The following is a 12,363-nucleotide window of genomic DNA, read 5'->3' as shown; positions in this document are numbered from 1 at the left end:
ACTGACTAAGAAATACTTAATGAGGAGTTTGAAATGGGGCCTCCATTTCCCATCTGGCCTGGGCCTATTACCAACTTTGCCCGGCCCCAGACAGAGGGAGTATGGTCCTGTTGAGTCTCCTTGATATCTCAGAGGCTTTTAATAGAATTAACCATTGTATCCTTCCAGGTGACTGTCCATTCTAGGAGTGTGTGTGTGTGTGGGGAGGGTTTGTATTGCAGTGGCATTCCTCTTATTTGGTGCTTAGGGGATATTCTTGGCTTCATGGATTCTCCAGTATGGGGTTCCACAGGGGTGGGTATTGTCCGCCATTCTTTTGGATCCAGTTCAGACATCTACATGAAATTGTTGAGTGGAATCATCTGAAATTTTAGGGTGTGTTGTCATCAATGTGCTGATGACACACAGCTCCTCTTCTCCTCTTCTCCAAAATTTCATCTGAAATTTTAGAGTGTGTTGTCATCAATGTGCTGATGACACACAGGTCCTCTTCTCCTTTGCATTTTCTTCAGGTGAGGCTGTGAATGTGCTAGATCAGTGCTTGGCTGTGATGATGGACTAATAAACTGAAAGTCAATTCAGATAAGACTGAGATGCTGTTAGTGAGTGGTTCTTCTGGTGGGATGAATGGTGTTCAGCATGTTCTGGATGGGATTGCACTCCCTCTGAAAGAGCAAGATCATAGCTTGGGGGTTCACCTGAGTCATCACTGTCTTTTGAGGCTCAGGTGGCCTAACTGGTACAGAACACCTTCAACCAGCTTCAATTGGCCCAACTAAGCCCTTATCTGGACAAGGATAAACTGGGTTCAGTAGTCTTTACTCTGGTAACCTCCAAGTTAGATGTACTCTAAGACTGCCTTTAGAAATTGCAGCTTGTGCAAAATGTGGCAGTCAAATAGATAACAGGGACCAGAAGGTCGGGGCGTATCACACCAATTCTGTCCTGCTTATACTGGCTGCCTGTATATTTCTGAGCCCATTCAAGGTGCTGGTTTTAACCTATAACAATATGGCTCAAGACCACAATACTTGAACCAGCCCATATCCCATGATCAACATCTGAAGCCTTCCTCTAGATGCTTGCTCTGAAGGAGGTTCAGAGGATGGCAACAAAGCAGAGCATGTTTTTGGTGGTGACCTCCTGATTATGGAATGCTCTCCCTTTCAAGACCTGCATCAACCTTGTCATCTTTTTGGTGCCAAGTTAAGACTTTCCTTTATTCCTCAGCATTTTATGGCATTTGTTGGCCTGTTCAATGCATCAGTTGAATTGATTTTAGTTGTTGTATGGGGTGGTTGTATTATATCTGTTTTAGATTGTGTGTGTTTTGATTTTGTGGCAAGTTGCCTTGAGTCTTTTTGGAGAAAGCCATCCAAGAAGAAAGCAGCAGCAGCAGCAATGAAAAGATCTGTAACGATAATTTTCCCGAACAGTTGGTGCACCACTGTTGGTTTTTCACTGCAATGTGCAGCTGCAGAGGAGTTGGGTGTGTCATAGGCTGTACAGGGTGACAGTGAGTCCCAACAGACATGGCGAATTATCCACATAAATTTGGTATGTGCCCTAAAACACACCTCAGAATGTTTTAGAAAGAGTTTTCTAAATGTTTTAAGTTTTAAAACCACTGGGGTATATTAGACAAATATCCTTCAAACTGTTTTGCAACTTTTTCTGTCCCCTTGCCCCCCAAACACCCTTTTCTCACTTTTAAGCTCCGCTGCTTTGTTTCTCAACTAAGGTATGCAAGCAGTGAAGGGGATCTCATATACGCAAGCAATTAGGGGATTTCATCCTCCTACCAGTGATTCGAAGTGGCCATTGTACTGCAGCCTCAAATAGTCGTGCAACCTTCTTGCAGCGTTCAGTAGGACTCCTGCCCAAGTACTTAACTGTGTTGTTATAAACCAATTAAGCTGGGTTAATCCCTTTGTCTTCAGTGTGGCAGTTTAAATGGTTTGTGGTCCTTGCCTTTTGTGCACTGCAAGATTTACAGCCCAATTGAAAACATACTGTGCCAGCAGATTAAGTGCATAGGGTGGGAGACTTATTGACTGGCTGTGCCTGTAACACAGCACAAAACAAGACATCCTGCCGGCATTGCAGGTAGATAAGTGCAAATGTTCACTGTTGAGGGGCCGCAAACGCAAATGGTGGCTGCTGATTAGCATCTTGTATTTCTGGCATTTGCCTGGCATGGTTTAAGTTCTCCTATGGGTCTTATGAGCCTGTAGATCAACCAATTTTAGGATCTGTGTATTATGTGTTGCATCCTTGTGGAATGCAGCATATCTATATAAGCGATTAGTGTACCATTGCTGAATCAGAAAATGCATCAGAAGATGTGAAAGAAGAGTGAGAGAGGCCTACTGTGTGTTTATGGGGTGGAGGGAATATGTGCATGTGACCCCACAGGGAAGGGCAAAGGGGCAGTGACCCCTGCCAGATGAGCTATAATCCTCAGATTCCCAACCTTCACGTTGTAAAAAAGAAGAAGAAGAAGAAGAAGAAGAAGAAGAAGAAGAAGAAGAAGAAGAAGAAGAAGAAGAAGCAAATCTTGCTGGTCCTTGTAGAAATCGAGATAGATGGCAAAAATGTGCAAGCTCTATTTTGCCCAGTCGTTTTGTGAGAAATGAGCATCCTCCCACGTTTTAAAGTTTTTAGCCAATAAATGAATGCATAGACAGTGATTAAGAGAAAGAAGTTTCTGACTCATCTTAAAGGTTTTTTTTTTTTTGTTGGTTTTTTTGGTAGGGACAGGGAGAATGGAGTTTGAGCTTCCTGATTCATTTTACAAGCCTTGTTTTAAGCCTTTGAAGGAGAAGAAGTTACTGTCCCCCCCAAAAAAGAAATCCAGGATTTTAGTGTAGCTGTGATTGGGGAGTAGGGTTGATTGTTAGGCGTTCTTGATTGTTATGGATCAGATCTTATTTCATTTCCTGCACACACACACACACACACACACACACACACCAAATACGATCCCTTCCCACATGATTCTAAATATTAAACAAAAATTAACCTGACGATGCAGATAAAACCCACCATTATGATAGCCATATTGTGGCAAAAAGAGTGTGAGTTACATCAGCCCTGTAAAATAGCCCAGTGCTGTTATAGCCATTTTTCTCAGTGGGAGAAAGAGTTAAAGTAGTATTTTATTATGGTTTTAATTTTTGTGAACCGCCCAGAGAGCTTCGGCTATTGGACGGTATAAAAATGTAATAAAATAAAATATGACAGCACTGCTGCATCTCATCTCTTGGCAAGTTGGGGGAGGGGAGGGGGCTTCATAGGGGAAGGCATTGTGGGCACAATTATTTATTTATAAATACTGACATACCACCCTTCATTATCAAATCGCAGGGCGGTTTACAAAATTCAGCAAAACAACAATTATGGATTAGAGAGGGTGAAGGAAGCTAGGGAGAGAATTGAGTGTTTCAGCTCAGGTAGAGATATATCCTCTGGACATTGAAACCCAAAGAAGGATAAATCTGGTTTATAAATTCCTCAGAGGCCAGGTCTACCCAGCTTGTTAGCCCTGATACCCAGGCCTTCCCAAACCCTATCAGAAATAGTAGCTCTTTTCTCTGAAGTTAGTTATGGATGGATGGGAGGGTTTCAGGCAGCTGATCTAGTTATTTTAAAGAATATTATATTCTTGGGATCACAGTATTTCATGTTTACTTGCATTGGGTTTGACAGAAATTAGGCATATTTAGAAATTTAACATTCACATTATTGTTTAAATTTTATTTGAATCAAGAATTATTATATAACTAGGGGGAAGAGACTGCCAGGGATAAGAATATACTCGCTATACGAAGTCCTGTCCCTGGTGGAAAAGTCTAGACACAGCAAGTATCTTTCCTTCTCTCTCTTCCCTGAGAGGAATTCCTTTCAAATCCATACTTTTTCTGTCAAAGTGGCATAATTCTGTGGGTATATTGTGCTGTTCAAATCTCCTCTCGCTGGCATGACCACACCTCCTGTGGAGCTAATGTGGTAATTCCCCTGGTTGGAAATTTGTTGTGTCATTGGGTATTTTCCAGTGATGGGTGGTGTATTGCAATGGCTTTGCAAAATGTCCCATGTGGAAGTGGCTGGCACGAAAGAACAGGAAACTTGTAGAGTAGCCCTCAGTCTTTAGTCTGCTGGTAATGCAGAGGTTTGGTGCGCCTGCCTGTGGGCTCTCTTCTGTGTTCAGTGCTGAATCCATACTGGAAGGTAATGTCAGAACCAGTCTCTGGCACTGATTAGTTCTGGAGAAAATAGAAAGGGGCTACAAAACTTTGCATTATAGGAATCATGATATCAACAGGGTATCCAATAAACTGACATGAATACAAAATGGTGGCATAGCAGGAATTTGGAAAGGGTTTAATGTCTACTGTATGAACATGACAGATGTCATGTTGTAGTGGGTTTCTTTTCCTGCAGTGGCTGTTCATCTTTGTGAATTGCAGGTAAAACTCACTAATTAAATCTATTTCTTCCATGCCATTGAACAGGCAACTCCAGATCCATAACCTTTCTTTTAAATATAATTCCCAATTCCTTCAAATTCAATAGTCTTCTTTAAACGTGCTTCTTTAAATGTGCTTTCATGAAATCACAAAGATGAGAACAATTTAAATAAATCATAGCTACTCACAGTCAAATATCAAAATTAAAAACTTTCATTCCATCTGCATTGTGTATTTATGATGTAAAGTGTGTGTTGCAGTTTCCAAGGTAACAACTGGAACCAGATAATACGTGGAGTAGAATCAAACTATTAACAGAAACTCACGTTAGACCTCCTATAGCACAGGTCAAAATTATATTAATGCATTTGTCTCCCTTTCCTACACAGTGCCCAATCACTGCTTAAAATCATGAGTTGTTCTTATTTCTTCAAATCTATGAATATAAGAGTACAGTACACTGTAGAATATAAATAAAGGAAAGTGCTAATATGATGCCCATGGAATACATACAAAAATATTGTTCTAATTTGGGGTTATGTTTAAATATGTTTTGCACTAGTGTAATTTTGATCAGGCAATATTTGTTACATATTACTAAATCAGTGGAGTTTGCACAGCTTTGAAATTTGATGGGAACAAATTTCCCATGCTTTGCAAAGTCACATTCATATTTATTAGATGGTCCATGAATCACCAGCCTACCTGTCATTCTGCACATGCAATTTCCACTGGAAGCCCCTTTCATGTGGGGTCTGTGCACGCAGTGGAAAGGAACTTTAAATGTCTGCACAACATGTGTTACTCTAAATGTGTGGAGTGCTTGCACACTCATGTTGTGTGGCCCTGGAGACAGTTAACAATGGCATGTATGTCCTCATTAGATTTTGAACTATGGAGCTAATCTAGTTGGAGCTAATCCTCCCAGCCTTAATAATTCTATGGCAATCAGACCCTTTAGCGCCTTGGTGGTGTTTGTGCTGACCATGCAGGGAGAGGGATGATGGTGAGAGTGTGTAGAGTTTATGAACACATCTGAAAGGCTGAGAAACAGATATTGTCAGAACCTAAATCTGCAATCCTGTTCTGCATCATGATAGAGACATCTGGTTGTCAATGTGGGAACTATAGGCAGGCCAATGCTATGATCAAAGGCCTAGCTAGTCTAGCATTGGCCTACCTAGAGGTAGGGTGGCCATTTGTGAATTGCCAAAAAGGAGGAGCTATTTACATATCTTTTGCATAGGCTAATTTATATGTATAGATTCACATTTAGAAATAATGCCTATAGTTGAAATAGAACTACAATACATCTCACCGTAGTGTGGTAGACTGTGTCCAGGTGACCCGTGGGCCTTGCTCCATCTGCTGTCCAGGTACTCACTGTAGATGGATAAATTCAAGGCCCAGCTCTTCCTTCTGGTGGATCTTTATCTTAGGTTGGACTTCCCTTCAAATAGAAGACACCTTCAAAATATAGGATAGTTTTCTGGCAGTCCTTCAAATAAGGAGTGTTCTCTGTAAAAGATGACACTTGGCCATCCTATGTAGGACTCTTCTTATGTAACAGAGCTTTTGCCTGCTCATTCCAGTCACAGTAATGTTGTCAAAAAGGGATACAGTCTTTTAGTGAGCACTATTCATTTTCAGTGGAGCTTACACAGAAGCAATAGACTAAGGGTCAACCCATTCTTTCCTGTGGACCCCATGTGAGTGACTTGGAAGTGTGTGGGACTTCTTCCTCTGGGTTTGTGGCTGATCAACATTCACACAACAGCATTGTTCTTTGGAGCATATATGTAACCACTGTGGGTTGTGCAATTATGGTAGCTCAATAAAAAATGAGGGAGGTGAATGAAAATCTTGCCCATTCCATGTACAGTCCAAATGTGGAGGTGCTGTTTCACAGAAATGGAACCCTGAAGGATTGTATACTCCTAATGGCTGCAGTCAAGTGTCAGCCAGTATGAAGTGTGGGATTTTGAAAGACCAAGAGTTAGGTATGGCCACTTGTCTCCCTCCTGATAGGATCTGCACGGTTAAACCTATTTATAATCTAATAAATTGCAGAGAAAGTTTTGTGAAAAAGAGCCCCACATTTCTTAGTAAGCACTGAAGCATTGGTTGGAACATTGATTGCACACCAAAGATGGTCAGCATTAATAAGCAAAATGCTCAAAGGACTCACGTTAGCAAGTTATAACTCTTTAAAGAAAACTCTGTTTTGAACTGATACTTGAATCCATATGCAGCAGAAGGCAAAATTAAAAGTGAAGCGCTCAGCCTTTAATTTTAGAATTTCTTGCATGGCTGCATGATTTCTCAACCGTTACCCCATTTGAGTCATGCTAGCCTTTTCTCCATCTTATATTACAACTGAGTAGACTATTGGTTTGTCCCACATATGCCCAAAAATTGGTCCAGAGGCTTAAAAAAATACTTTTATTTTGATATCTATGTGTTCCTACTGGAAACATTGTATAATATAAACCTATGCTGGAATTGTAAGGGCATTTGATTGGAAGTCTTTTGAAATAAGTAGGATTCACTTCCAGGGAAATCTGTTTTAGGCTAGAAGTTTAAGTAACTAAGACCTTAGCTAGACCTAAGGTTTATCCCTGGATCGTCCAGGGGTCGTCCCTGCCTGCTCCTGGGATTCCCTGTGTGTCATTTACATGAACAGGGATGACCCCAGGACGATCCTGGAATAAACCTAAGGTCTAGCTAAGGCCATTGTTTGCCCCCCTGACCTTTTCTGTTCTTGCTTTTAACCAATGCCTCAAAATCTTTAGGTGTCTGATTCAACAGATCATAGTGGGGGCAAGTGGGAAGAAGGTCTCCCTCTTTTTTGCAATTGTCTCTGATCTGATTGCATCACTCAAGAATAGTTTGCCGGCTTGAAGTCCATTTTGGGATAAACGTCCTTAATACTTAATTGAAAACATTTAGGTGTATATGAACTTTAATCTGGCAAACAATCCTATAATGTATCATTTTGAGAGTGGCAATGATCTAGAAAAAGTTTCCATTAGAGGCAACTAAGCAACATGATACTTGAAGCTCACTGAATCCATCATGGACCTGAATTCATCATATTCTACTGGCTGAAATGGGTTTATAGTGGAAGAAAATTGATGGTAATCGACCTGATATGTGATGATGCACTCTATGGATGGACATCATAAAAACACACACACAAAAACCCTTAACTATTATGTACTGCAGTGACAGGAGATTCAGAACAGATAAAAGGAAGTACTTCTTCAGACCATGCTTACTCAAGCTATGGAATTCACTACCATAAGACGTAGTGATGGCCACCAATTTGGATGGCTTTAAAAGGGGGTTAGACAAATTCCTGGAGAAGAAGGCTATCAATGCCTACTAATCCTGATGGCTCTAAGCTACCCCCAGTATCAGAGGCAGTATGCCTGGGTAATCCAGTAGCTGGGGAACATAGGTGGGAGGCTGCTGTTGCAGCAATAACCTACTTGTGGGCTTCCCGTGGGCAACTTGATTTTGTTCTGACTTTATACTGTTAGTTTTACCCTACCCAGTGCCCTACCCTGTGCCTGTTTGGTGCTTTCTCTTCCCCTCCTTATTGTTTTATTATGATTTTATTAGAATGTAAGCCTATGCGGCAGGGTCTTGCTATTTACTGTTTTACTCTGTACAGCACCATGTACATTGATGGTGCTATATAAATAAATAAATAAATAAATAATAATAGCTGGGCAGCCACTGTGAGAACAGAATGCTGGACTAGATGGACCCTTGGTGTGATCCAGCATGGTGCTTCTTAGATTCTCAATTGCCTCCTGTTCTTAATAACTCTTAAGTATGTTGCTTTTCAGGTATTTAGAGCAATGAATATCCCACAGATTAGAAATCCAGCTTTGCCACCGCTGAACGAGATGCCTGAAGCTTACCATGCCAAGATCGCTCTTCTTGGAGCAGGACCTGCAAGTATAAGCTGCGCAACATTTTTGGCTCGACTGGGGTACTCTGATATCACAATTTTTGAAAAGGAAGGCTATGTTGGTGGCTTAAGGTAAATATACTTAAAATTGGAAATAAACCATTTTGAATAGCTTGTTGTCAACATTACGCAGCAGTTAGAAATGTAGGGCAAGATGTAGGGTTTTGCAAAATTTTCTATCTAATAATTAAAAAAAAAATAACTACCCTCAAACTACTGAATGTTTTATTTTATAAAATAAACTCTAATTCATCTACTCTAGATTTGTGTAAGTTCAAGAACAGTGGCCAAGTAAGGTATTGGATAAAAATACCTATGTAGAGTTTGGTCTTTGCCCTCTAATTTTTAGCCCTTAATGGTATAATTGAAGGCAAAATTAGGCCATTTATTTTTAAATTAATGAAATTATTGATTTACATTATTTTTATTTTATACGTATCTGTAGGTGGTTTTCAAAGTTCAAAATATTAAGTAAACAACAGAAATATAAAGCGTACATGCATAAAATTGGCCGATCAATTATTAGGAAGAGGCATATAATATTGGGCAGCTTTATTTATTTATTGCATTTTTATACCGCCCCATAGCTGAAGCTCTCTGGGCGGTTCACAAAAATTAAAACCATTCAAAGTATAAAACAAACAGTATAAAAGCACGATATAAAATACAATATAAAAGCACAACCAGAATAAAATCAGCAGCGCTGCAGAAATACAAATTTAAAATACAAATTTAAAACAGCAAAGTTAAAATTACGTTTATAGACTGTTAAAATGCTGAGAGAATAAAAAGGTCTTCACCTGTCATCTGAAAGAATATAGTGTAGGTGTACAGCGGACACCCGTTTATTTTACCCAATTTTCTTACCAACGATTTTGATGTCACCTGTTCAAGGTAGAAGGTTTAAGCAGGCTATAAAATATTTCCTCTACTATGTGCTTTAAGAGTCACAGCATGGAGGGCAGAAGGAGGAGTGAGCAAGGGAAGGGAGTGGTTTGGAAATTCCAGAATATGTGTAAGCAAAAAAAGGGGAAATTTTAAAAGAAGAGAAAGTTTTACACAGAGAGAGAGAGAGAGAGAGAGAGAGAGAGAGAGAGAGAGAGAGAGGAAATCAGGTAAAGGGATGGAAGAAGAGGTATTTGCCATCTTTATCTCAGATTGTTTGTGGCTGACATGCCAAATATGTCTTAACAAATGCGCTGAAAAGGGCTAGATAGAAAATAGTGGCCGGATCTACACTACTGCTTTAAAGCGCTTTATAAAGCGCTTTATAAAGCGCTTTAAAACAATAGTGTAGATCCGGCCAGTATCTCTTCTCATTTTAGGCTTCTCTTTCCCTGTCCTTTTAAATATGGCATTATTGGGCTCTTTATATTCTACAATTATTATGTTGTGGTACAGATGCACTCATTTTAGAATTAGGCCAGTAAAAAAATAACGTAGGACTTAAAAATAATTGCAACATTTTTTATTTATTTTTTGAGAGAATAATCAGACCAGCCTAAGAAGCAATATACTAAAAAGTTGTACCAACAAGCTTGGTGTGTAATGTTTCCCTTCCCAAATCCCAGTTATTATTTGAAACTGCTGAAAAGAAAGTAACAATCACTTGACACTTTGGTATCTCCACTTCTATGGTGTCAAATCAGCAACCCCCATTTTTGTAATTAGGGTTGCAAATATTGAAAAAACTGAAACATTTAATGAGGTCATTTTTGTCTCCATAATACTTCTTTATCTAATCTTGTAATATTCCTTTGCTCTATCAAGAATTTACATCCGCTGATGTTAACAGCCACTGTCATAATCTTCTAGCTCCATCATTGTTCTCTTTTAATATCCAAACAATCCCCCTTTTTATACTTTCCATACAATTGTGCACTTATATCCATTTTTTTTCCTGCAGCTGCATTTCATCGTTGCACAGCTGCCTTTTGCAGCTGCACTTGACATGATGCAATTTTCAGGAGCTGGTGGAAAATCTGTCACGGTTGGGTGCAAAATATTGTCAAGTTCCTTCCATCCCCACTCATTAACATCCATGCTTGAACTGTCTTTCCCAGTCCATATTTGTACCTGGTAATACAAAGGGGGGAAAGGAGAGAGTAGAGCTCTTGTGAGCAGAAGGAAGAGATTTTTTTGAGAAACGACAGATACTTGGCTAAGAGTTTCTTTTATAATTTATCACTGTTCTGACTATTTCACTTGGATTTGTAAAACTACAGTCTAGTGTTTTTCTCCTCCTCCATTTCCTTCTTCAGCTCCTGATGAAGGACAATGTCCAAAATGCATTGAGTACATTGAAGAACTATTTTAAGAATAAAAATATAGCTTTATAGCACCAGAGCTTTGCTCTCCCCTTTCCCCCCCCCCTCGGTTTGGTGATGCTTCTTTCCCTCTTTTCTGTACCTGGTAATACACCTTCACAGTGTGGTATTTCATAGCAGCAGATGTTGGAGACACTTGTCCAGGCCGAAAAAAATGATGAAGAACAATATTCACCCATACAGGCTTCCTAGCAAGATTTGGCAATGAGGAGGAATCTCTGAATAAAATTGTTGGGTCCAAGTGTTTCATTACCTCTCAGAGTGTTTGCTTTGGAAGTAGCTGTAGAAATTTAACCTTCTGTTTAAAAGAAATATGTTTGGTAATCTTTCCAATCATTTTTTTTTAAAAAAAATATCTTCTGGCCAATTTTCTTAGCTATGTCAGTACTGATGTGTGTTTCTTTATACAAACATTCCTGTGGCTATACTTTGTAGCTGAGGATCACCTTCAAGGGTGATGATTCTGTTAAATATTCAGGTACTATCTGAACATCCTTACATTCTCTTTCCTACCTGGAGCCTTTGCTTTCTCTACCGTTGGTCATTTGTTACATAGGATACTTCAGCCAGTTTTTCCATCAGTAAACTGACCTCTAAACAAGCTTGATGAGATAGTATCCAAACAGAACATCGGACTTCAGGTATTCATCTGCCTTTTGTTGGTTCATCAGTAGGCTTCAGGCTTTGCATAAGTTCCTGTACAGTGATCAGGTCTGGTGACAGATTAGCTCAAAATCTGTCAGAACTTCTAATAGCATGGATTCCATTTTCAGGTTTTGAGAAAATTGATGGATTGTGATTTCTCATTGTGTGTGTGTGCATGTGTGTGTGTGCATGTGTGTGTGTGTGTGTGTGTGTGTGTGTGTGTGCGTGTGTTTTAAAGGTATACTGAATTGCTGTAGTTGTTGTGGCCAGCTGCAGTAAAAAAAAAAAGGAAAAGGGTAGAAGGAAGGGAAGCATCTCACATAAGATCTGAAGATGTGGCTTCCACATATCCGTCTTATTTTCTCTAATACATTCCTGCACCAGTGCTATCCTCTCCTTTTACTACAGCCACTTCTTACTTGAAGAGGTTGCACAACCTTCTTGACATTAGGAGATAAGCAAGCATCACAAATATCCATCTTTCCCAGCATTATTCTCTCAACATCTACAACATCTTCTGGTTGACAAGTACTCTTCAAACGCTGCATCTTCTGGTGACCAGCACTAGCCACTGGCTGAGAAGTCTTTACACTGTTAGTTTTATTCTCCCCTGTGCCTGTTTGGTGCATTCCCTTACCTTTCTTATTGTTTTATTATGATTTTACTAGAATGTAAGCCTATGTAGCAGGGAGTTGCTGTTTTATTCTTTTTGCTATGTACAGCACCATGTACATTGATGGTGCTATATAAATAAATAAATAAATAAATAATAAACATGTTAGACATTTCTAAATCATGAAGGGCTGAGTCAATTATATAATACAGTATGGGTTCTGATATAATCTGAAAGAGTTGTTACTGTTAAAGAGTGTTAAAGATTCTATTACTTCATGCAGACCAAATCCACATTATGTGACCTATACATTTTAAGAAACTCATCAAA

General features: G+C 39.5%; 1 protein-coding gene across 3 annotated transcripts in view; it reads left to right on the top strand.

Moving 5' to 3' along the window:
- The window catches only part of DPYD (dihydropyrimidine dehydrogenase), a 608,504-nt gene that overhangs the window by 186,464 nt on the left and 409,677 nt on the right, over window positions 1–12,363 (top strand). For all 3 annotated transcript variants that reach the window (XM_063136148.1, XM_063136158.1, XM_063136141.1), the window contains one exon: window positions 8,324–8,520. In XM_063136148.1, coding sequence (XP_062992218.1) covers window positions 8,324–8,520 — 197 coding nt within the window. The remainder of the gene's footprint in view (window positions 1–8,323; window positions 8,521–12,363) is intronic.

The sequence above is a fragment of the Elgaria multicarinata genome, chromosome 1, assembly GCF_023053635.1.
Source record: "Elgaria multicarinata webbii isolate HBS135686 ecotype San Diego chromosome 1, rElgMul1.1.pri, whole genome shotgun sequence".
NCBI lineage: Eukaryota > Metazoa > Chordata > Lepidosauria > Squamata > Anguidae > Elgaria > Elgaria multicarinata.
Note: the sequence above shows the minus strand (reverse complement) of the source record. Positions and strands in the feature narration are given on the sequence as shown.